Raw genomic sequence first — 23,450 nt, 5'->3', positions numbered from 1 at the left:
GGAGTAATCTTGCCTTGTGAGAAAGGAGATCTTGACCTTGTACCTCAGGAGAATGAGACAATTCAGGTGTGCTTCAAAGAGGAAGGAGAGAGGAAGGGACTACTCCCTGGATTGGAGAGGGGAGAACAGCCAGGTTTGGAGAACCAAAACTGGGCTTTCTCTTCCTTCTCTGTACCAGGAACTATCCATAGAGAAGAAGAAGACTCTAGAAATGCTGGAGGAGGATCAGAACCAGCCACAGTCACTGACCAATCAGAGTGAGCAGCCACCTGCCAGTGGGGGTCTCCAGAGCAACCTAAGGCAGATTGAAGAGCGGATACAGCAGCTGTTGGCGGAGAAGCTCCTAGCGGAGAAGCGGTAAGGGGCTCAAGACCCCTGAGTCAACAAGAAGCTTGGGGGCTGGTGACTTCCTCCAGCTGGCCACCTGGAGTTGCATTCTAACTGGCACCCGCCAGATGGGTCACTCACTTCCTTTTGCCTATGGAGGAAACTTCACTCCTCGAATCTGATTTGACCCTTGTATCTCACAATGTAGAACCTTATGCCATCATTGGATCCTCAAAATGGTGCATTGAGGCTGGTTGAGCAGATTTTAGCCCCTTCCACTATGAGGACACACAGCCTCAGAGGGGGGATAGGACTTCCCTGAGTTTGCAGAAGTGGCAAGCCCTAGACCCAGGACTCCAGTGTTCTGCCTCTAAGCTTCCTCACTGACATACAACCCTGTCATCACTTGGACTTCTGGACCCAGAGAGTTCTAGCAGCTCAGGGTTTCTTCAGCCAGGTCTCTAGGAGAGGCCACCCCCCTTTGATGGGCAAGCATCCAGGGAGTTCCTCTTCTGCCCTCAGGATGAAGGAGAATGAGGAGCGCTCACGGGCCCTGGAGGAGGAGCGGGAGTTCTACTCAAGCCAGTCCCAGGCACTACAGAACTCGCTGCAGGAGCTGACGGCAGAGAAGCAGCAGGCCGAGCGGGAACTCAAGGTGCGTGGACCCCGGGCCTCTGGGAGCTGAATGTGCTGGGGTGGGGGTTGGGGGCTTCTCTGTACCTGGAGACTCCCGCCTGCCCTGTACCTCATTGAATAGCTGCCCAAATCAACTCTGCCAATCTGAACAGCTGGCCAGGCACAGGGCATGAAGCCATCCTGAGGGGAGACAGTCGGTTCCATCTCTGATAAATGCCTACTGGGTGGAGAGACCAGACCCAGGCCATCTGGGTCCAGGGTGAGATACTCAGGCAGGATGTGGAAAGTTCCACCCAAACTCATTGAGCCAGGGGTGATGTGGGAAGGCTTCTGGGAGCATGGCAATGGCTCCTCTGGACCCAACTTCCCTCTGGCTTGCTTTTCCCCTCAGGCCGAGGTGAAGGTCCGCATGGACCTGGAAAGGCGTCTGCGGGAGGCAGAAGGGGCCTTGCGGAGCCTGGAACAAGGGCTCAACTCCAAGGTGCGGAACAAGGAGAAGGAGGAGAGGATGCGGGCAGACGTGAGCCATCTGAAAAGTAAGCCTGTCTCTGGGGACCTGGCCCAGCCTGAATCCAGGTCTGGTGGAGCCTAGAACGACAATGCTCGAGGCCATGGTTGTTGGGGACACTTCTCCACACACCTGCCTGCTGGGGACCCTTGATGCTGAGTGAGGGTATGGGGGGAGCCTGAGGTTTCTTCCCCTTGGCAAAAGCCCAGCTGTGTTCTCAGTAGACCTGGCCCTGAGGTGGCAGCAGACTGTGGTTTGAGGGACAATGGATGTCCCTTGGTTGGGGACTGTAATATCTCTTAGGGGTGAAATGAACCTATTTTGTACTCAGCCCTATTAGGATCCTTGGGAGGGTCTCGTAGGGAGGGCCAGGGCCAGAAGGAAGGTCGCAGTCAAATTGGCCCTGCCCACAGGGTTCTTTGAGGAGTGCATCCGGAACGCAGAGCTGGAGGCCAAGATGCCCGTCATCATGAAGAACTCCGTCTACATCCACAAGGCGGCCACGCGTCGCATCAAGAGCTGCCGCTTCCATAGGCGTCGGTCCAGCACCTCTTGGAACGACAGTGAGTGTGGCCGTCTGTGTGCTCTGGTGGGGTGGGACGGGCCCAGGCTGTCGGGGACAGGGTGGGGAGTGAGCAGGACTGGCCCACACTGGGGCTGCCCAGTGCAGCCCTGGACCTGGCTCTACCAGCTCCGGTGAATTCTCAGGCCTTGGTTTTCTTGCAGCCCCTGGGAAGCCCCTGGGCAGGAAGGGGCAAGGAGAAAGTCAGCCTCCTGTAGGGCTGGGAGTGAGGGGGGCAGGGTGGGGCAGGGTGAGGGCCAGCCTTGGGGTGAGAGGGCTGTTCACCGGGGCTCTCGGGCCCTGTCCCCCCAGTGAAGCCCTCCCAGTCCTTCATGACCTCCCAGCTGGAAGCCAACAACATCGAGGAGCTCAAGGAGGTGGCCAAGCGACTCAGCCGAGACCAGCGCTTCCGGGAATCCATCTATCACATCATGGCCACCCAGCCTGGAGCTTCCTCTGCCCTTCCCCGGGGTGCCAAGTGAAGGGTACTCCTCCCACCCCCAAGTCATTCCTGGCTGGGGCCGCAGAGGGAGAGCTGGCTCCACCAGGCTCCTCCCTACCAGAGCGCCACCGGGCCCCAGCCTCTCCTCAAAGGACAGGGATGCGACCTCCCTTAGCCACGCCCCACACCCTTTCCTTGGGTGTACACCAGGTCGGGGTGGGCCCACGCTAGGTGCTGCCCGGTTGACACAGCGAGGTGAGGAAGGGGCCACCATGCCTTTGTTGCACAGGGTATGGGATGGTCTACCTGTCTACCCTATGTGCTCGCCATACTCCTTTGTGACTGTGGCCTTGTCCCTGGCCCTCGTGTGTGACAAACAGCCTCACCTCCCCGAGGTGAGACCCCCTCCCCACCTGACACCCCCTTTCCCCAGGTTTTCCCAACCCTCTCTGCTTCAGGCATTCGAACACATCCCCAGCCAAGGCCCCTCACCTCTTCTGGGGATAGCATCCCTGAACTCATAGTACCCCACACACTCGTCACCGTACCCCCTTTTCCTGGGGTTGGCCACGGCTGTGGGATCTAGGGGTTTCCCTTCTCAGGTAAGGTCATCCTCCTGTAGCCTCAGCACCCTGTGGGAGGGGTGTGATCCTACCATGTCCTCTGGACCCTGGCTGGGAGCTAGGGCCAGCAGTGACTCTGGAGGCTCTCCCAGATGGCACACAGGAAGCTCAGGAGTGGAAGGTGACCCAGGCACCTGCATTATCTACTGGTCTGCAGAGAGGCATCTGTCCCTGGCCATAGTGCTGGTCACTAGATCACAGATGTCTCCCCCCAGCTTGGTTGCCTTTCTGCCTCCTCTCTCTCTGCACAGGCGACAGCCGGTCAAGCAATGCAGCCATGACCCCAGCACGTGGAGAACCTGGGCCTGTGATAATCCCGTAGCTATTGGTTGGCTTGACATTATTAAGAGTGAAGCTGTAATACCCATCTGCAGCTTTAGTGGAAGACCACCATCCTTCAGGAGGTCCAAGGCCTTGGAATGTGTCTTTTCCCTGTGACAGTCTTCTGGGCCCACCCCTCCCAAGCTTCCTGAGTCTGTGGGTCTCTCTAGAAAAGGCTCTGCCTGGATCAGTGTGCTCTAGGACACTGGTAATATTAAAGATGCCGATTTTCTGTTGTTCAGAAAACCAAGATATTCTGTGGTTGGAAAGATGGTTGCAGGGCAAGTCCCAGCAGAAGGTACAGGCCCTGGGAACATACAGCCTGCTCTGTGGGAAGAGAAGTGGTGCTCCTTCTGAGAATATATGCATGTCTGCCACTAGGCTGGCCAGGCCAGCTGGGCTGCCCCACTCTGCGCTCAGGGCTACCTAGAGAAACTCAGGGTCCTGTCTCAGTGCGGGGTGGACTTTGATGGCTTCAGCTACTCTATAGAATCTAGGTGGTCTCTGGGCATTTTGGAATTAATGCACCTGAGTGTAAATGTAAAAGCTTTAAATATGTATAAACCTGCATAAACCTGGAACTTGACTATCTAATATGTATGTAGAATGAACGTGAAATGAGGAGGAAGATTTATAAAACCAAGATGGCTGCTTTTGTTTTTATTTTATTTTTTATTTCTGCAATACTAGGGAATGAACCAAGCACGCTCTACCCCTGAGCCACATCCCCAGGCCTTTGTATTTTTTTTTTTTTTATTTTGAGACAAAGTCTCTTTAAGTTGCTGAAGCTGGCCTTGAACTTGTGCTTCTCCTGCCTCAGCCTCCTGAGTCACTGGGATGGCAGGCATGTGCCACCATCCCTGATTTTTTGTTTAATTAATTAAACAAAATTTAATTAATAATCTCTTGCTCTTGGAGAGAGACCTTTTGGAAATTTTCAAATGTGTTTGTTTTTCCTGGGCATACTATTACCAGAAAGGAAAGTGCTTGTCTTAGTCCATTTTCTAGCAATACCTGACATTCAATAATTTATAAACAGCAGAAATTAACTCACTGTTTTAGAGACTGGGAAGTCCCATATCTAGATGCTGGCATGTCACTAAGGCCTTCTCATGGTGTCATGCTATGGTGGAAGGGCAGGAGGGAAGAGCAAGTGGGGGCCCAACTCATCATTTTATAAGCAGGTTATACTCCCATGATAACTGGCTCCTGAAATGATGACATTAATCTATTCAAGAGGACAGAGTCCTCATGCCTTAATCACCCCTCAAAGTTCCCACCTCTTAGTACTGTTAAAATGGCCATTAAAGTTTAACGTGAATTTGGGAGGGGACCAGCATTCAAACCACGCCAGTGATTTTCCATGCACATTCACCAATCCCTAGTTCATTTCCTCCTACTCTCACCCTGAACTTTTCATGCCTCAGGCAGATCTGGGTTATCTTTAGCCAACTGATCAATCCATAAATGTTTACTTGTTTAAAGTTTACTATATACCTGACGCCGTACAAAGAAAAAAGGAAAAGCAACTCTATATGAAAAAATGTAGGGGTGGAAATTACTTACTGGAAAAAAAAAATATATATATATATACGTATCCATATATATATATATATATATATATATATATATATATATATATATATATATATATATATATATATATATACTTAAAAACAAACAAACAAAAAAAACCTCATTCCTTGGCCAATTAAATATTTCCTGCAGTGTCAATCTTAAGTACAGCTGTGGTCATTGCTAGAGAAGTGCTGCCCCCTGCAGGTCAAATGTAGAATTGCAGAATCACCTGCTTGTACCTGATCCTCCCACCAGCTTTTCCTTTTTGGTACCTGGGATGGAACCCAAGGGTGCCTAACTACTGAGTCACATACCCGGCCCTTTTCATATTTTATTTAGAGACAAGGTCTCACTGAATTGTTTAGGGCCTCTCTAAGTTGCTGAGACTGGCTTTGAACTTGCAATCCTCTTGTCTCAGCCTCTGGAGCTGCTGGGATTACAGGCACACCCCACCTTGCCCAGCTACCTGGTCCTTTGTGCATGCTCCTGTACACTTTTCTACATAGGAGGAACTCTCCACTTCCTTACCTCCTGTGAGCAGCTTTTTAATAATTAATTGAAAAATCTGTGTTCCTACCCTGAGGTCCTGGCTGTTCCCATGTAACAAAGACAACCAGCAGGATTTTCTTTTGATTTGAGCACAGACCAAAGGGACAGAGCTTACTGTACCAGGGTGAACAGCCTGAGAGAGACAAAGGATTCCTAGTTTTATAGCCTGCCGGTTCAGCATCCCCACCAGAAATGGACAGTTTAACCTGTTCTGATGTGAAGTTTATGCTTTTGTTCAGTAATCATATGAGGGGGAGTGGGAAATTAGTGAGTAATGGTGATGGCTGTGTTCTCTTGCTATTTGGTTTGTTTTCCCACTGAGGATGGATATATTATGGTTCTTTAGAGGAACAGAATCAATAAGAAGTATGATTATAAAAAGGGGATTTATTAGATTGGCTTACAAGACCAGAAGCTGGAGAGTCCACAATGGCTGTTTGCAGGCTGGAGAACTGGAGGAACCAGTAGCTCCACAGTCCAAGAGGCTGAAACCTCAGAACAAGAGGGATCAATGGCACTACTTTAGTCTGAGACCAAAGGCTTCTAGAAACTCCCTGCAGAGTCCACTTTGGAAGAGTGAAGAAGTCTGATATCCTCAGGCAATCATAGCAGCAATCAAGAACCATTCAAGAAGACTTGAGCTTGCATCTGCAGCTGCTTTCTTATTCTCCCAACTTCTATTCCATCCACGCACCACCATTGAGTGGTGCTGCCCACTCTTAGGGAGGTCTCCAGTTCATAATCCCACATGCCAGTCATTCCTAGACATACCCTCATTGATGTACCCAGAAGACTCTTACTCATCTGCATCTCTAAATCCAATCAGGTTGACAATTCAAATTAACCTTTATAGTGGATGATCTAGCACCATGCCCAGGACGGTCCTTTCAGTGTCCTGTGTATGTGTGTTTCCCAGTATAATCAATGGCTCTCCCTTAATAGGAAGTGTCTTAATGGAGATTTTCATTCAGTGGTCACCCTGATCCTGACACTTTTCCCCCAATGACATGCTAAGGCATGAGGCAAGAGATCTAGGAAGCACTGGGGTTCTGACCTGCTCCCAGCTCTCAGCCCCCAGGAAGGAACCACTCCTCTACCCATCTTTGGAGGGATATCATTTTCCCCCCATCCCCCCATCCCACCCAGCTCAGCATGATCCAAGCTACCTGTGTATGGAGCCCACAGTGAATATCGATCACTGGGCAGAAACAGGCTCGAGTCTCTGGGAGGCAGCCCACAGCTTGTCAGGTGTGATCTAACCAGAAGGCAGCTGGGCCTCGACCAAGCAGCTGCCCTGAGGCCCTCAGGTAAAGTCCAGCAGCCCCAATGGAAACCCTGCGCTTCTGTAATCAGTTGGGATGGAGCTGCTCAGACACCCAAGGAATCTGCAAATTCTCCCCAAAGTCAGGAACCCTGTGGCTTTGATGTACGTGAGGGGAGCTACTGAATTTTCTTCTTATCCCATTCCTATGAACTGTGGTGAAAGGGTCCTTTGCAAGGCTCCCCCCCAATCACTGTTTTTTTTTTCCCCCAGCATCAGGGTGCTCTACACTGAATTACATCCTCAGCCCTTTTTATTTTTTATTTTGAGACAGTCTTGCTAAATACTGCCTAGATTAGTCTAGAACTTGCAATCCTCCTGCCTCGGCCTCCAGAATAGCTGGTATTACAGGTGTGGGCACTGTGCCCAGCTGAAAAGCTTTGGGAGAGAACACAGTGGTTGTTTTTGCCTCTTAGAAAGGGAGATTCAATCCCAGAAACCCAGAGCAACTGGGAGAAAATGGCTGTTCAAACTAGCAGGTGGGTGTAGCTGAGTGCTCTGCCAACAACCCCAGGTTCCATTATCCTGACCCTGTATATCCCCCTTCCCCTTCCCTTCCTTGGAATTGGGCTTCTTCTTGTGTTGCCAACTCCTCGGAACCAGAAAAAGCTTCACCATTCTGTTCTGCTGGCTTGAAAGTCTTCAGCAGAAGTTTAGGAAACATGCCAAGCTCAAGAATCCTGGGGCTCAGGGATCTTAATAAAATCCCTTTTTCTGGTAAATTCTATCTGCCCCTGTCACCAAAGGTCTAAATGGTTTGTCCTTCTGTGTCTCTCTGGTTTTGACTCTGGGCAAAACTTGAAGACCAGGCAGGAAAGTTGGGGTGATCCAGGGCTGCTCAAAGGCAGAAGACTGGACACCAGGGGCTCCAGCGGACACCCAGGTAGTGGCAAAGCCAGGTGCATGTGGAGGCTTGTGTCCTGGAGGACCTGACACCTGGGTCCTGCTGGGAAATCAACCTCCTATTAACCTGCAAAAACTACGGCTAGTGGGCCTTGGGATGTCCCCAAGGAGAACCTTTGCTCTTGTAGAGCAGGGCCTCCATTGGCAGGTGTGACCTAATCAGATGGCAGGAAGTTGCCACTCTCTGCCTGCTGCTGTGGGGGGTGGCAGTGGGCAAGGTCAGGCCTCTGCTTTGCCACTTGCTGGCTCTGTGGCTTTTGAAAAGTTACTATGTGAAATGTTTTCCTTGTTTCTATAGTTTTATTATTAGGAGAGACATCTTTTCAGTCTCATGAAGCTGCTTGGACTCTTGTAGTTCTTGAGTTCTTGTAGCCCTGAAATCAACAGACCAAGGACAGACAGGTCTCAGACACTCTGGCTCAGTTGAACTCAGCAACATACTGTCCTCTATGAAGACAGAAAATTTTGGCTTTGAAATGAGAACAGGAAAGATAACTGATCCATCACACCAAGGAAAAGGGCATTGGAACTCATTGTCATCACTTGGAAAATTTTCCTGGTAAAAAGAACTTGTTGGAGGAAAACGCCCAGCCAGACCAGAGGAGGAAGTCCGGCCCCGCCCCGAGTACTAGTCCAGAGGAAGCCCATCAACCCTTAAAACCCATCAAAGAGGGTGTGGCTACCAGCAGGGTTCTGCGGCTGATCCAGGTACCCGGTTTCTAACTCCCCCACCCTTAGCTGCGATAACTCAAAATATTTCCCACAAGCTTTTGGGGGTTGTAGCTATCAACGCAAAACAACAACTGTACAGGCACCTGGTTTCTACCTCAGAGACTAGAGTAGGGAAGATACAGGTGGAAGCGTATTTCCTTTCATGCTGGCTATATCCACCACCCTGAATACAGAGGCTCAAGCTAGGAATAGACAACGCCACCTACTGGAAGCAAGGAAAACAGTGTTCTGAGAGACTTTTTTTTTCTCTTTCTTTCTCTTTTCTTCTCTCTCTTCCACAACTTCAGCATATGTGAAACCAAGAACTGTGCATGAACAACCGAATTACCAAAGTAATATAATATAGAGGAATTGCATATACCCCACCTCCCCCCCATTTTTTTTCTTTATTTCTATCTTACTTCCCTTTTCCTTCTCTTATTTCTCTTTTCTTCCTTGTTATTTTTTTCTTTTTTTAAAATTTGTATTCTCTAGATCCTACTTTCAACCTCCTAATTTTTGCTATCTATACATAGGGTAACTATCTAAATAGATAGGAGGTTGAGTCTATACATTCTTCCATAAATTACCAGTCTAGTGGTTAGAGTTCTCCAAAGGTGCTAAGTTAGTTTAACCTCATACCCTCACTCCTTTCCCTCTAAGTATAACATCCTTCGTCTGAAATTAAGTTTTCTATATGCCACCAGATATGGTACGCCTTTTATGAAACTAATGAATATATTCTTAAGTAATAATTAAACCCAATATCTATAGTCTTAGAATCTAACCATAAATGTATTAATAATGAAAACTTGTGCTTAGATAATGTACTGTTGATACTGGGATCTGTTAACATTGTCTTTCTCCGCAAAAGAGGGATTTTGGAGCTATACAAGAACAATACAAATATATAAGGGGAAAAACATTAGCACAAGAGTTTCACAAAGCTAGAAAGAATCATGAGAAGTATGAAAAGACAAGGAAATACAGGTCAATTCAACATTAGATGAGGTAATATCTGCAGCTGATGGAATGTCAGACAAAGAGTTCAAGATATACATGCTTCAGATGATCTGGAGTCTCAAGGAAGACATACTACATCAAATTCAGACAATGAAAAATCACTTTGACAATGAATTACATAAACAAATCCAAGAAGCAAAAGATCAACTCTATAGGGAGATAGAGGATATAAAAAACAAACAAACAGAAATCCTGGAAATGCAGGAAACAATAAACCAAATTAAAAACTCAAATGAAAGTATTACCAGCAGAGTAGAACACTTAGAATAGAACTTCAGACAACGAAGACAAAGTTTTTCAACTTGAAAAGAACATAGACAGGGGCTGGGGATGTGGCTCAAGTGGTAGCGTGATCGCCTAGCGTGCGTGCGGCCCGGGTTCGATCCTCAGCACCACATATAAACAAAGATGTTGTGTCCGCCCAGAACTAAGAAAAAATAAATAAATGTTAAAATTCTCTCTCTCTCTCTCTCTCTCTCTCTCTGTCCCCCCCCTCTCTCACTCTCTCTTTAAAAAAAAAGAACATAGACAGCTCAGCGAGAATGTTAAGAAATTATGAGCAGAACATACAAGAATTATGGGATAACATCAAGAAACCAAACCTAAGAGTTACTGGGTTACAAGAGGGTACAGAGGTCCAAACCAAGGGAATGAGCAATCTATTCAATGAAATAATACTAGAAAACTTCCCAGACTTAAAGAATGAAAAAGAAATCCAAATACTAGAAGCCTACAGGACACCAAATGTACAAAATCATAAGAGATCCACACCAAGACACATAATAATGGAGATGCCCAACATACAGAATAAGGAGAGAATCTTAAAAGCCATAAGAGAGAGGAAGCAGATTACATTTAGGGGTAAAACCAATCAGGATAACTGCTGATCTTTCAACACAGACTCTGTAAACTAGAAGATCCTGGAACAACATATTTCAAACACTGAAAGAAAAAGGGTTCTAACCAAGAATCATGTATCCAGTGAAATTAAGCTTCAGGATTGAAGATGAAATAAAAATCTTCCACGATAAACAAAAGTTAAAAGAATTTGCAACTAGAAAACCAGCTCATCAAAACATCCTTGGTGGGCTGGGGATGTGGCTCAAGCGGTAGCGCACTCGCCTGGCATGCGTGCGGCCCGGGTTCAATCCTCAGCACCACATACAAACAAAGATGTTGTGTCCGCCGAAAACTAAAACAAATAAATATTTTTTTTTAAAAAAATCCTTGGCAAAACATTACAGGAAGAGGAAATGAAAAATAACAATGAAAACCAACAGTGGAAGGTAGTACAGTAAAGGAAAAACTAAGCATAGAGGAAAAACATATCATGTTAAGTATCATACATAACCAAATATGGCTGGAAATACAAACCATATCTCAATAGTAACCCTAAATGTTAATGGCTTAAATGCACCAATCAAAAGACATAGGCTAGTAGAATGGATTTTAAAAAAAAGATCCAACAATATGCTGCCTACAGGAGACTCATCTGATAGGAAAAAACATACACAGACTGAAGGTGAAAGGTTGGGAAAAATCATATCACTCATACGGACCCTGGAAGCAAGCAGGGGTGTCCATACTTGTATCAAATAAAATAGACTTCAAGCCAAAGTTAATCAAAAGGGATAAACAAGGACACTACATACTGCTCAAGGGAACCATACACCAACAAGACTTGACGATCATTAATATATATGCCCCAAACAATAGTGCAGCTATGTTCATCAAACAAAGTCTTCTCAAGTTCAAGAGTCTAATAGAGGGCTGGGGATGTGGCTCAAGCAGTAGCGCGCTCGCCTGGCATGCTTGCGGCCCAGGTTCGATCCTCAGCACCACATACAAACAAAGATGTTGTGTCCGCCGATAACTAAAAAATAAATATTAAAAAATTCTCTCTCTCTCTCTCTCTCTCTCTCTCTCTCTCTCTCTCTCCTCTCTCACTCTATAAAAAAAGAAAAAGAGTCTAATAGACCACAACACAATAATCATGGGAGATTTTAACACACCTCTCTCACCAATGGACAGATCTTCCAAACAAAAGTTGAATAAAGAAAACATAGAGCTCAATAATACAATTAATAATTTAGACTTATTTGATATATACAGAATATACCACCCAACATCAAGTGAATACACTTTCTTCTCAGCAGCACATGGATCCTTCTCAAAAATAGACCATATATTATGTCACAGGGCAAATCTTAGCAATTACAAAGGAGTTGAGATACTACTATGCATTTTATCTGATCATAATGGAATGAAATTGGAAATCAATAATAAAATGAGAAAGGAAAAATCCTACATCACATGGAGATTAAACAATATGCTACTGAATGAACAAAGGGTTACAGAAGACATCAAAGAAGAAATTTAAAAATTCTTAGAGGTAAACAAAAACTCAGACACAACATATTGAAATCTCTGGGACACTATGAAAGCAGTACTAAGAGGAAAATTCATTTCATGGAGTTCATTTCTTAAAAGAAAGAAAAGCCAACAAATAAATGACCTCACACTACACCTCGAAGCCTTAGAAAAAGAAGAACAAATCAGCAGCAAATACAGTAGAAGGCAAGAAATAATTAAAATTAGAGCTGAAATCAATGAAATCGAAACAAAAGAAATAATTGAAAAAATTGACAAAACTAAAAGTTGGTTCTTTGAAAAAATAAATAAGGTTGATAGACCACTATCCACGCTAACAAAGAGAAGAAGAGAGAGAACCCAAATTACTAGCTTACGGGATGAAAAAGGCAACATCAAATCAGACAATTCAGAAATACAGAAGATAATTAGAAATTATTTTGAAACCCTATACTCTAATAAAATAGAAGATAGTGAAGGCATCGATAAATTCCTTAAGACATATGAACTACCCAGATTGAGTCAGGAGGATATAAACAACCTAAACAGACCAATATCAAGTGAGGAAACAGAAGAAGCCATCAAAAGACTACCAACCAAGAAAAGCCCAGGACCCTATGGGTATACAGCAGAGTTTTACAAGAACTTTAAAGAAGAACTAATACCAATACTCCACAATCTATTTCAGGAGATAGAAAAAGAGGGAGAACTTCCAAATTCATTCTATGAGGCCAATATCACCCTGATTCCCAAACCAGATAAAGACACCTCAAAGAAAGAAAACTACAGACCAATATCCCTAATGAATTTAGATGCAAAAATCCTCAATAAAATTCTGGCAAATCGGATACAAAGGCACATCAAAAAAATTGTGCACCATGATCAAGTAGGATTCATCCCTGGGATGCAAGGCTGGTTCAATATACGGAAATCAATAAATGTTATTCACCACATCAATAGACTTAAAGATAAGAACCATATGATCATCTCGATAGACGCAGAAAAAGCATTCGACAAAATACAGCATCCCTTTATGTTCAAAACATTAGAAAAACTAGGGATAACAGGAACTTACCTCAACATTGTAAAAGCTATATATGCTAAGCCTCAGGCTAGCATCATTTTATTCTTTTTTTAATTTTTTTTAATATTTTATTTTTTAGTTATCGGCGGACACAACATCTTTGTTTGTATGTGGTGCTGAGGATCGAACCTGGGCCGCAAGCATGCCAGGCGAGCGCGCTACCGCTGAGCCACATCCCCAGCCCTAGCATCATTCTAAATGGAAAAAAACTGAAGGCATTCCCTCTAAAATCTGGAACAAGACAGGGATGCCCTCTCTCACCACTTCTATTCAATATAGTTCTCGAAACACTGGCCAGAGCAATTAGACAGACAAAAGAAATTAAAGGCATTAAGATAGGAAAAGAAGAACTTAAATTCTATTTGCTGATGATATGATTTTATACCTAGAAGACCCAACAGGGTCTACAAAGAAACTACTAGAGCTAATAAATGAATTCAGCAAAGTGGCAGGATATAAAATCAACACGCATAAATCAAAGGCATTCCTGTATATCAGCGACAAATCTTTTGAACTGGAAATGAGGAAAACCACCCCATTCACAATATCCTCAAAAAAAAAAATACTTGGGAATCAACCTAACAAAAGAGGTGAAAGATTTATACAATGAAAACTACAGAACCCTAAAGAGAGAAATAGAAGAAGATCTTAGAAGATGGAAAAATATACCCTGTTCATGGATAGGCAGAACTAACATCATCAAAATGGCGATATTACCAAAAGTTCTCTATAGGTTCAATGCAATGCCAATCAAAATCCCAATGGCATTTCTTGTAGAAATGGATAAAGCAATCATGAAATTCATATGGAAAAATAAAAGACCCAGAATAGCAAAAGCAATTCTAAGCAGGAAGTGTGAATCAGGAGGTATAGTGATACCAGATTTCAAACTGTACTACAGAGCAATAATAACAAAAACAGCATGGTACTGGTACCAAAACAGGCGGGTGGACCAATGGTATAGAATAGAGGACACAGAGACCAATCCACAAAATTACAACTATCTTATATTTGATAAAGGGGCTAAAAGCATGCAATGGAGGAAGGATAGCATCTTCAACAAATGGTGCTGGGAAAACTGGAAATCCATATGCAACAAAATGAAACTGAATCCCCTTCTCTCGCCATGCACAAAAGTTAACTCAAAATGGATCAAGGACCTTGATATCAAATCAGAGACTATACGTCTGATAGAAGAAAAGGTTGGCTCCGATCTACATATTGTGGGGTCGGGCTCCAAATTCCTTAATAGGACATCCATAGCACAAGAGTTAATAACAAGAATCAACAAATGGGACTTACTTAAACTAAAAAGTTTTTTCTCAGCAAGAGAAACAATAAGAGAGGTAAACAGGGAGCCTACATCATGGGAACAAATGTTTACTCCTCACACTTCAGATAGAGCCCTAATATCCAGAGTATACAAAGAACTCAAAAAATTAAACAATAAGAAAACAAATAACCCAATCAACAAATGGGCCAAAGACCTGAACAGACACTTCTCAGAGGAGGACATACAATCAATCAACAAGTACATGAAAAAATGCTCACCATCTCTAGCAGTCAGAGAAATGCAAATCAAAACCACCCTAAGATACCATCTCACTCCAGTAAGATTGGCAGCCATTATGAAGTCAAACAACAACAAGTGCTGGCGAGGATGTGGGGAAAAGGGTACTCTTGTACATTGCTGGTGGGACTGCCAATTGGTGCGGCCAATATGGAAAGCAGTATGGAGATTCCTGGGAAAGCTGGGAATGGAACCACCATTTGACCCAGCTATTGCCCTTCTCGGACTATTCCCTGAAGACCTTAAAAGAGCGTACTACAGGGATACTGCCACATCGATGTTCATAGCAGCACAATTCACAATTGCTAGACTGTGGAACCAATCCCGATGCCCCTCAATAGATGAATGGATAAAAAAAAATGTGGCATTTATACACCATGGAGTACTACGCAGCACTAAAAAATGACAAAAATCATGGAATTTGCAGGGAAATGGATGGCATTAGAGCAGATTATGCTAAGTGAAGCTAGCCAATCCCTAAAAAACAAATGCCAAATGTCTTCTTTGATATAATGAGAGCAACCAAGAACAGAGCAGGGAGGAAGAGCAGGAGGAAAAGATTAACATTAAATAGAGTCATGAGGTGGGAGGGAAAGGGAGAGAAAATGGAAATTGCATGGAAATGGAAGGAGACCCTCATTGTTATACAAAATTACATATAAGAGGTTGTGAGGGGAATGGGAAAAAAATAAGGAGAGAAATGAATTACAGTAGATGGGGTAGAGAGAGAAGACGGGAGGGGAGGGGAGGGGGGATAGCAGAGGATAGGAAAGGTAGCAGAATACAACAGTTACTAATATGGCATTATGTAAAAATGTGGATGTGTAACCGATGTGATTCTGCAATCTTTGTAATGTTTTGAATAACCAATAAAAAAAATAAAATTAAAAAAATTGTAATGCAAAAAAAAGTACATATATAAAGGCATAAATTGGCGTCAACATACTTTATATACAGAGATATGAAAATTGTGCCCTATATGTGTAATAAGAATTATAATGCTTTTCACGGCTATTGTGTATTTAAAAAAAAAAAAAACAATAAAAGATTTAAAAAAAGAAAAAAAAAAGAACTTGTTCACCATACCTGTAATCTCAGTGGCTGGGAAGGCTGAGGCAGGAGGATTTTGCAGAGGAGAGGTTGGATATCTTGGATTAATCATTGGTTCTTTGCACCATCCAGGCCTCCAGATTCCTAGCCCAGGATCCTCCTGTTGCCTGCCCCCTCAGCAAAAGCCAGCCTCAGCAAAAGTGGGATGCTAAGCAACTCAGTGAGATATCTTGTCTCTAAATAAAATACAAAATAGGGCTGGGGATGTGGTTCGGCGGTGGTCAAGTACCCCTGAGTTCAATCCCTGGTACCAAAAAAGAAAAAAAAAACCTGTTTGGGCTGGGGTTGTGGCCTAGGGGGCAGGGTGCATGCCTAGCATGTGTGAGGCACTGGGTTGTGAATAAATGAAGAAAATAAAGGTCCATCAATAATTTTAAAAATATATTAAAAAAAAAAAGAAAAGAAAACCTGATTGAAATCTTAATCTTATGAGAAATTATTGGCCAATGAGTAGGGCTTTGATAGTCTTAGAGGACAAAAGGATCACAGCTGAGAGGAAGGCAGGTCTCCACCTTTCTTCCTCTGCCCCCCTGGCCTGTGTGTAAGGAAGACTTTGGTGTTCACTTCCTCCTTCTTCCCAGCAGATGGCAGCATGCCCTGAGCCCAGCCTGCAGATTCCAGAGGGAGAGGGAGAGGAGGTCCCTGGAGAATGGGGAGGGCTTTGTGACACTGCAGAGGTTCTGCCTGATTGGTCTTGAATCACCCCGTTGTTCCCTCCTTGAAGACCCGAAACAAAAGACTGCTCCAACAATGAATCCATTCTAGACACCGTGCACTTTCACATTGATTTCTCTGTTTGGTTCTTACAGGGCACCTTTCCTTGATTAATAGAAAAAAGTGAAATCTGCAGAGATTAAAGGATTTACCCAAAGTCACACAGCTTAGAAATGGGAGTTCAGGTATTTGAACTCAAAGCCAGTGTCTTTCTATCACCCAATTTCAAGTGAGTTTCCTCCACTGACTCCTCCATTCAACAAGTATACTGTTCTCTCCTGTATGTCAGAGCCCAGGAATCTCCACTGGGGTCTTTTCTATCATGGGTTCTTATGGCAGTGACAGTCTGCTGAGAATGCTTTTCTGCAAATCTGACTAGTCCAATGCAGCAGGTTCTCAGGGCCAGTGGGTCGCACCCTCAGGACTTTGCAAAAGAACCAGACCTTTTCTTGCTGTCCCCAGCCACTTCCAGGTGGGCACGTCTTGACCTCCCTCCTTTGCCCTTTTCTCACATCCCCGTGTCCAATAGCCCCATGAACGAGAAGTAACATCTCAGGGAGGGGGAAGGCAACAAGAGGATCCTGAGCTGAGAATCTGGAGGCGTGGATGGTACAAAGAACACATCATTACTCCAAGATATCCAACCTCTCCTCTGCAAAACGCAGATGTAAAACTAGTCATGTGCCATTTAGTGATGGGGGTACATTCTGTCATGAGGTGATTGTGTCATTGTGCAATGACTGTCCTTACACAAATTAAGATGGCTATGACATCCCTGGGCAATATAATCTCACTGAGCCTCTACCATAGATGTGGTTTGTTGTTGACTGAAAAATCATCCCACAGCACACAGTGTGGAGGCTTTCAAACCTCTCCTCCAATTCTGGTCGAAAGTATAGGCATGTTCAACACTGGGGAGGTTTTCTGGAAAGACTGTCACCCTTCCAGGAGATGAGTGGCCACACATCTCCATTGTCTTGGTTTTTGGGAGTCAACAGTGCTCACACCTGTATACTTAGGAAATGCCGCCTCATTTCACTGTTAGAAAACTTTCACTCTCCAAAGGCTTCCTGCATGTGACCTCTCTAGTGGGGACCCACCCATCCAGGTGGCTGGAGCAGAGACTGTGGGTCAACCCCAGGGGACCTCAAAGACAGACAGGCACCCAGGGGCATACATGACAACCTACTCAGAGCACCAAGAATCAACTTGCATGACTTTTCCTTGAAGGTTTTATTCTCTGAAAAAAAAAAGAAAGGAAAAGAAGGAAGGAACGAAGGAACCTCCTTTAGTTTCAACATATAGATTGACACTGGGACCTCCCACCATCCTAAGGATGTCATGTCCTGGTCACTTTAGGAATTCAGAGTTCCACACACAGTGTGGAGGCTTTCAAACCTCTCCTCCAATTCTGGTTGAAAGTATAGGAAACATGTTACATTCAGATATTGTGATGTATGATAGTTTGCATCTTGTGAAATGGGGACAGGGATTATGCTACTTAGTTTCAGCCACATTGATTTTCAAAGGATGCATACATGGCTCTAAACTTTTCCCGCAGAGAAGCTGCAGATTAAAAATCATACTGTTGCCAGGTGCGGTGGTACACATCTGTAGTCTCAGTGGTTCGGGAGTCTGAGACAGGAGGATCGCAAGTTCAGAGCCAGCCTCAGCAATGGTGAGGTGCTAAGCAACTCAGTGAGACCCTGTCTCTAAATAAAATACAAAATAGGGCTGGGGATGTGGCTCAGAGTTGAGTGCCCCTGAGTTCAATCCCAAGAGAAAAAAAAAGAATAAAAATCATACTGTTAATGCAAGCACATTAACAAAGATTTCTGACATTTCTTCCACTTGTATTATGAACCATGATATGATAGCCGTCTTACACTAGGTAGAACCAAGATGTTCTCATCAGATCAGAAAAGACGTTGGTCCCCTATCCCTTGAAATGATCAAGAACATCTGCAGTAGTCTTCCTCACCTTGTAAGGGGCCTGAGTTGACCTATAAAAATGGTTTACTACTCTCTTGATCCAGAAAGCCTCACAAAATCATGCACATCAGGAGATTCAAATATTCTTATTCGGTTTAAAAACACCCATGAAGCTGCCCAGACCATTAAGTGTATGCATATTCAAAAAGCCACCAAGTATCCAAAAGATGTCACTTCATAGAAGCAACATGTGCCAGTCCTTGGTTACAATGGTGGAGCTGACAGGTGTGCCCAGGCCAAACAGTGGGGCTGGGTGCAGATCAGTGGCCCAAAAACAGTGCTAATTTTTTGCTGCATATACTTAAAAATGCAAAGTCATGCTTAACTTTGGGGTTTAGATGCAGACCTCTGGTCACTGAACACATCCAGGTGAACAAAGCACATGAGATGCACTGCCACACTTATAGAACCCACGGTTGGATCAATCCATACCTGAGCTCCTTCCCCTGCCACATGAGATGATCTTATTGGAAAGGAAAAAAATTCTTCCTAAACCAGATGAGGTGATTTTACGATAGGAAAAGATATCCCAGAATAAACTGAAGAAACAAAACTTATGGCACAGGAATAAATTTAGCATAAAATAAATGCAAATAAAAGTTTAAAAAAAAGAACACTTGAAATAGCTCTCAGAAGCAAGTCACAAAAAGCCCAATTTGGCAGCTCATTCAAACAATCTTATTCTTCTCATCTGACTACAAGTCTAGAGGCAGACAGCTGGTGCTATTGGTCAGTCCTTGAAGTTAGGGCCAGTTGTCTGCCATTCTCGTGGCCTTTTTCTCAGTATTGAAAGCTGTTCATCCATCCTATCTGCTCTGAAGGTAGGAAGGAGATAAAAGGCAATGTTAGTACCTCTGAGATATTTTTTTTTTTTCTGGAAAAATCTTCCCCTAAACCTTTGCTGACATTTTGTTGACCAGAGCTGGGTCACATGGTCACCTTCAGTGGCACAGAAGGCTAAGAAAGTGACCACTGGGCTTTCTAGTCTTTGTGGTCCTGGCAAGAGAGAAGGGAACTGGGAAAATGTGCTAAATCAGCCAATCAGTCCATGCCACAAAATGGTTTCAGTATGGATTTCACTCAGTGAAACTTGCTATCAGTGTGCTGGCCTCATGGAATGTGAATATTGAGCCTGGAGATATTTTCTCTGATGCTACAATGATAGGATTCCTTCACTTCTTCCTCAGGAATAGTCTCTGGGTTGACTTCTAGGCACCCGCCCCTAAAGCGAAGGTGAACTCCTTTCCAAGCTCAAGAGTGAATCCTGCCAGACCTAATCCAATCCAGGCAACGAGACTCTCTGCCAGAGACTGCTTTGGAGGCAGGCATGTGACCCAGGCTGGCCAACGAGGGGAGAAACCTGCTGGAGGCCTTCTGGGACAGCTTTTTCTCACTTTATAAAGAGTCACAGGGAGGTACAATCCTTTCATGGCCACTGCCTTTTCCATGTCTGGATATGACATTAGAACGAAGGTAGTCCACTTGGACCAAACCAGCACTTCTAAGAGGGCCAAACAGGTGATGGCAGGCAGCCTTGGTCCTCACTGGGTTATTAAGTCATAAATTAACCAGAGCTGGATGGACCTATTTCAGGACTTCTTATTATATGAGCTAATCTGCCTTTCCTTATTATTGAGATTTAAAAAAAAAATTCCCTGGTACTGGAGATTGAATCCAAGGGCATTTTACTACTGAGTCATATCCTCAATTATTTATTTGCTTATTTGGGGACAGGGTCTTGCTAAGTGGCAGAGGTTGACATTGAACTTGCAGTCCTCCTGCCTTAGCCTCCCAAATCACTGGGGTTCCAAGCATGTGCCACCTTACCCAGCTTATTAAGAGCTTTTGACTGGGTTTTCTGTTGATTGCCAACAAGAGGAGCCTAATTAATATAGTCACCTTAGCTTTATCGAGTTGCATGATCCCCCAAATCTGAAGACCTTTCCCTAAGGAAGACAAAGCATTTTTTAATCATAGCCCAGGAACTGGAATTTATCTACTCTTTCATTCTATGAATGTTGATTGAAAAACCTACAATCATATTTTTAAAAAATTCTGACAGGGCTGGGGTTGTGGCTCAGTGGTAGAGTACTTGCTTAGTATGCATAAGGCACTAGGTTCGGTCCCTGGCACCATATAAAAATAAAAACAAATAAAATAAAGCTATTGTGTCCACCTACAACTAAAAAAAAAAATTTAAAAAGTCTGACAAATGTTCCCCTTGCAACTCAAACTGTTGAAATGGGTTGTATTGTAAATTAATGGCACCTTATAGTTGATTTTGGGTACATGTCTGTCTTGAGGTTATCACTGCTGGCTCAAACATCAGAAATTCCAACACCAAAACTTTGTAGAATGTGCTGGGTGCGGTGACACATGCCTGCAATCCCAATGACTTGGGAGACTGAGGCAGGAAGACAATGAGTTCAAAACCAGCCTAAGCAACTTAGTGAGGCCCTGAGCAACTTAGACTCTGTTTCAAAATAAAAAATCAAAGGGACTGGAGAGCCATGAGCCGGGCATGGTAGCGCATACCTGTAATCCCAGCAGTGTGGGAGGCTGAGGCAGAAAGATCGCAAGTTCAGAGCCAGTCTCAGCAAAAGCGAAGTGCTAAGGTCTCAGTGAGAGCCTGTCTCCAAATAAAATAAAAAATAGGGCTGAGGATGTGGCTCAGTGGTTGAGGGCCGCTGAGTTTAATCCCTGGTATACCCCATCCCCCCAAAAGAGGGGGGATGGATGGGGTTGTGTCTCAGTGGTTAAGTGCCCCTGGCTTCAATCCCTGGTACCAAAACCAAAACAAAATAAAAACTTGCAGAATGTGTGTCAATAGCTTAGTCGGGGGTTGAGGGGTGGATCCAAAACAATCAATGGAACATGCTGTTAACCCAAAAGGATCACATGGTTGTGGAGGAGGTGGTGAATCAGTTTTGGCATCGTGCATGATATAGAAGTCCAAAGGAAGCTAAATCCACAAAACTGACAAGCTTGCCTAAGAGCCCAGCACATATGAATTTTATGGATTCTTTTGAAAAATGCCTCATCACCAACACTTTTCATGCCACAGAGGATGGCTGTGTGTGAAAAAAGATGGTCATTGTCAACTCTGAGTCAGAGGTGCCAGGCTGGGCTTGATGGTGCATGCCTGTAATCCTAGTGGCTCAGGAGGCTCAGACAGGAGGACGCAAGTTTAAAGCCAGCCTCAGCAACTTAATAAGACCTGCCTCAAAAGAAAAAATAGAAAGAGGTAGGAATGTGGTGGTCAGTGGTTAAGCACCCTGGGTTCAATCTCTAGTACAAAAAAAAAAAAATTCAGATTTCAAATTTCAAATTTTAGAAATACTTTAGCTAACTTATTTCACTTCTACTTCCTGTTTTATTATGCACAAGAGTGATTTCTGTTCAAAATCAATGACAAACCAAATCTACAAAAGCTCTTTTTCAGTGAGTATGAAATGAAAATTCTAAGTGAAAGTTGTGTCATAGTTTAATTGGCAGCATTTTTATTTCTTAGTGGTACATAAAATAACAATGTGCCGTATGCTTAAGTTGGATGACATATACTCTGTGCCAAGCACCGTTGCTGAGGTTATAGCAACGAACAAGTGGGACCACTCTCTGGTTGTCTGTGCCGGTTGACTCTCCAGAGTCCTTGACAAGTCCTCCAGGGATCCATGGGACCGCCACTTTTCCCATCATCAACCTGAGGCTTCTACGGCTGCCCTGGGGTCACCAATCTCCAGTCACCCATAGGATTTCCCCTTTCCTTTCTTCCTTTCGTACCAGGGATTGAACTCAGGGGCACTCAACCAGTGAGCCATATCCCCAGCCCTATTTTTTTTTTTTTTTTTTTTTTTTGAGACAGGGTCTGGCTGAGTAGCTCAGCACATCACCCTTGCTGAGGCTGGCTTTGAGCTCATGATCCTCCTGTCTCAGCCTTCCAAGCAAAAGCTGGTATTACCTGCATGTGTCACCACGCCTGCTGGATTTCCCCTTTTCCTTGTGCCTAAAAGCAGCCCAGAGCTCCTTGTTTTCATTCAATTTGCCAGGCTTGGCTCCCTCTGCTTTCATGGGAGTTGGGAATGTAGTCTGACCCAGCATCCAGGGGTGGGAAGAGGGATGCTGATGAATACAGATGTGGTCTGTAGTGCCCATTCTGCAACACTGTAGGGATGGAGGAGAGTCCAGTACCCCAGAACCTCTCCAAACAAAAGAAACTGTCTGTCCTGCCACAGTCTTTTTTTTTTGGGGGGGGGGGATGTGGTTCTGAATATCAGACACACCGCTGAATAGGAAGATGCTCATGACTCAGAACATTAACCCTATGTGGCTAATGGAGCCTGTGGTGCTTATTCTGAACCATGAACCTCTACTTGGGATATTTTGGGTAGAAGAGCTTTTTCAGGAGTGCCCAGAAAGCCCCCTCACTTAGTGCAGCTGATTCCACCCACTCTGCTGGCTCAGAGGGGCTGAGGGGCCTAGGCAGCATGCTCAGTACGTTGTGTACTGGTACCTCTGAGTGCTGGGTTCCCACCCCCAGAATGCAGAACAGAACAATGCTGCAGAGACAACCAGGAGCATTGCATGAGCTGGGTTTCACCAATTTCAAGCTGTGTGACTCGGGCAAATTACTTGACATTTCTGAGCACTGGAGTCCCCCTTTGTAAATGTACATTGAGCACAGGTAAAGAAGGCTGCAGCACCTGCCCTTACTGCCTCACAGATTGCTGAGAGGATCCCGACCCTTGGGCAGAGGATGTGAGCACTAGGAACATTCCTTGAATGACTGGAAGGGCCCTGGCTCTGCACCACTGCATCTGACTTGACGTGTTTAAGCCAAGGTCTTTCCCCGCGCTCCTGAGACCCTGAGGGGTGGGCCTATGCAAGAGTGCGCATGCACACAACAGACACACACACACACACACACACACACACACACACACACGCGCGCGCGCGCAGAGGAGCTTGATCCTTTTGGCCTTCAAGGTAAAGCCTGAGACAGGGATGAGGAACTGAGGCCTAAGATTAGCAAAAACTCCCCAGGGAAGTGGGGAAGGCTGGCGACCCGGGCTGCCCTGTCCCCTGTGTGGCAGCTGAGTGCATTTTTCA

At 44.6% G+C, this 23,450-nt stretch overlaps 1 protein-coding gene across 1 annotated transcript in view; it reads left to right on the top strand.

The window, feature by feature from the left end:
• Plekhd1 (pleckstrin homology and coiled-coil domain containing D1) overlaps window positions 1-4,042 on the top strand; it is a 37,585-nt gene extending 33,543 nt beyond the window's left edge. Inside the window, exons 9-13 of the mRNA XM_026385207.2 lie at window positions 179-357; window positions 850-982; window positions 1,355-1,499; window positions 1,885-2,034; window positions 2,346-4,042. Of these exons, the coding sequence (XP_026240992.1) occupies window positions 179-357; window positions 850-982; window positions 1,355-1,499; window positions 1,885-2,034; window positions 2,346-2,515 (777 nt within the window). The 3' untranslated portion in view covers window positions 2,516-4,042. The remainder of the gene's footprint in view (window positions 1-178; window positions 358-849; window positions 983-1,354; window positions 1,500-1,884; window positions 2,035-2,345) is intronic.
• The last annotated feature ends 19,408 nt before the right edge of the window (window positions 4,043-23,450 follow it).

Source organism: Urocitellus parryii, chromosome 6 (assembly GCF_045843805.1).
Source record: "Urocitellus parryii isolate mUroPar1 chromosome 6, mUroPar1.hap1, whole genome shotgun sequence".
NCBI classification, from domain to species: Eukaryota; Metazoa; Chordata; class Mammalia; order Rodentia; family Sciuridae; genus Urocitellus; species Urocitellus parryii.
This window is presented reverse-complemented; position numbering and strand designations above follow the sequence as displayed.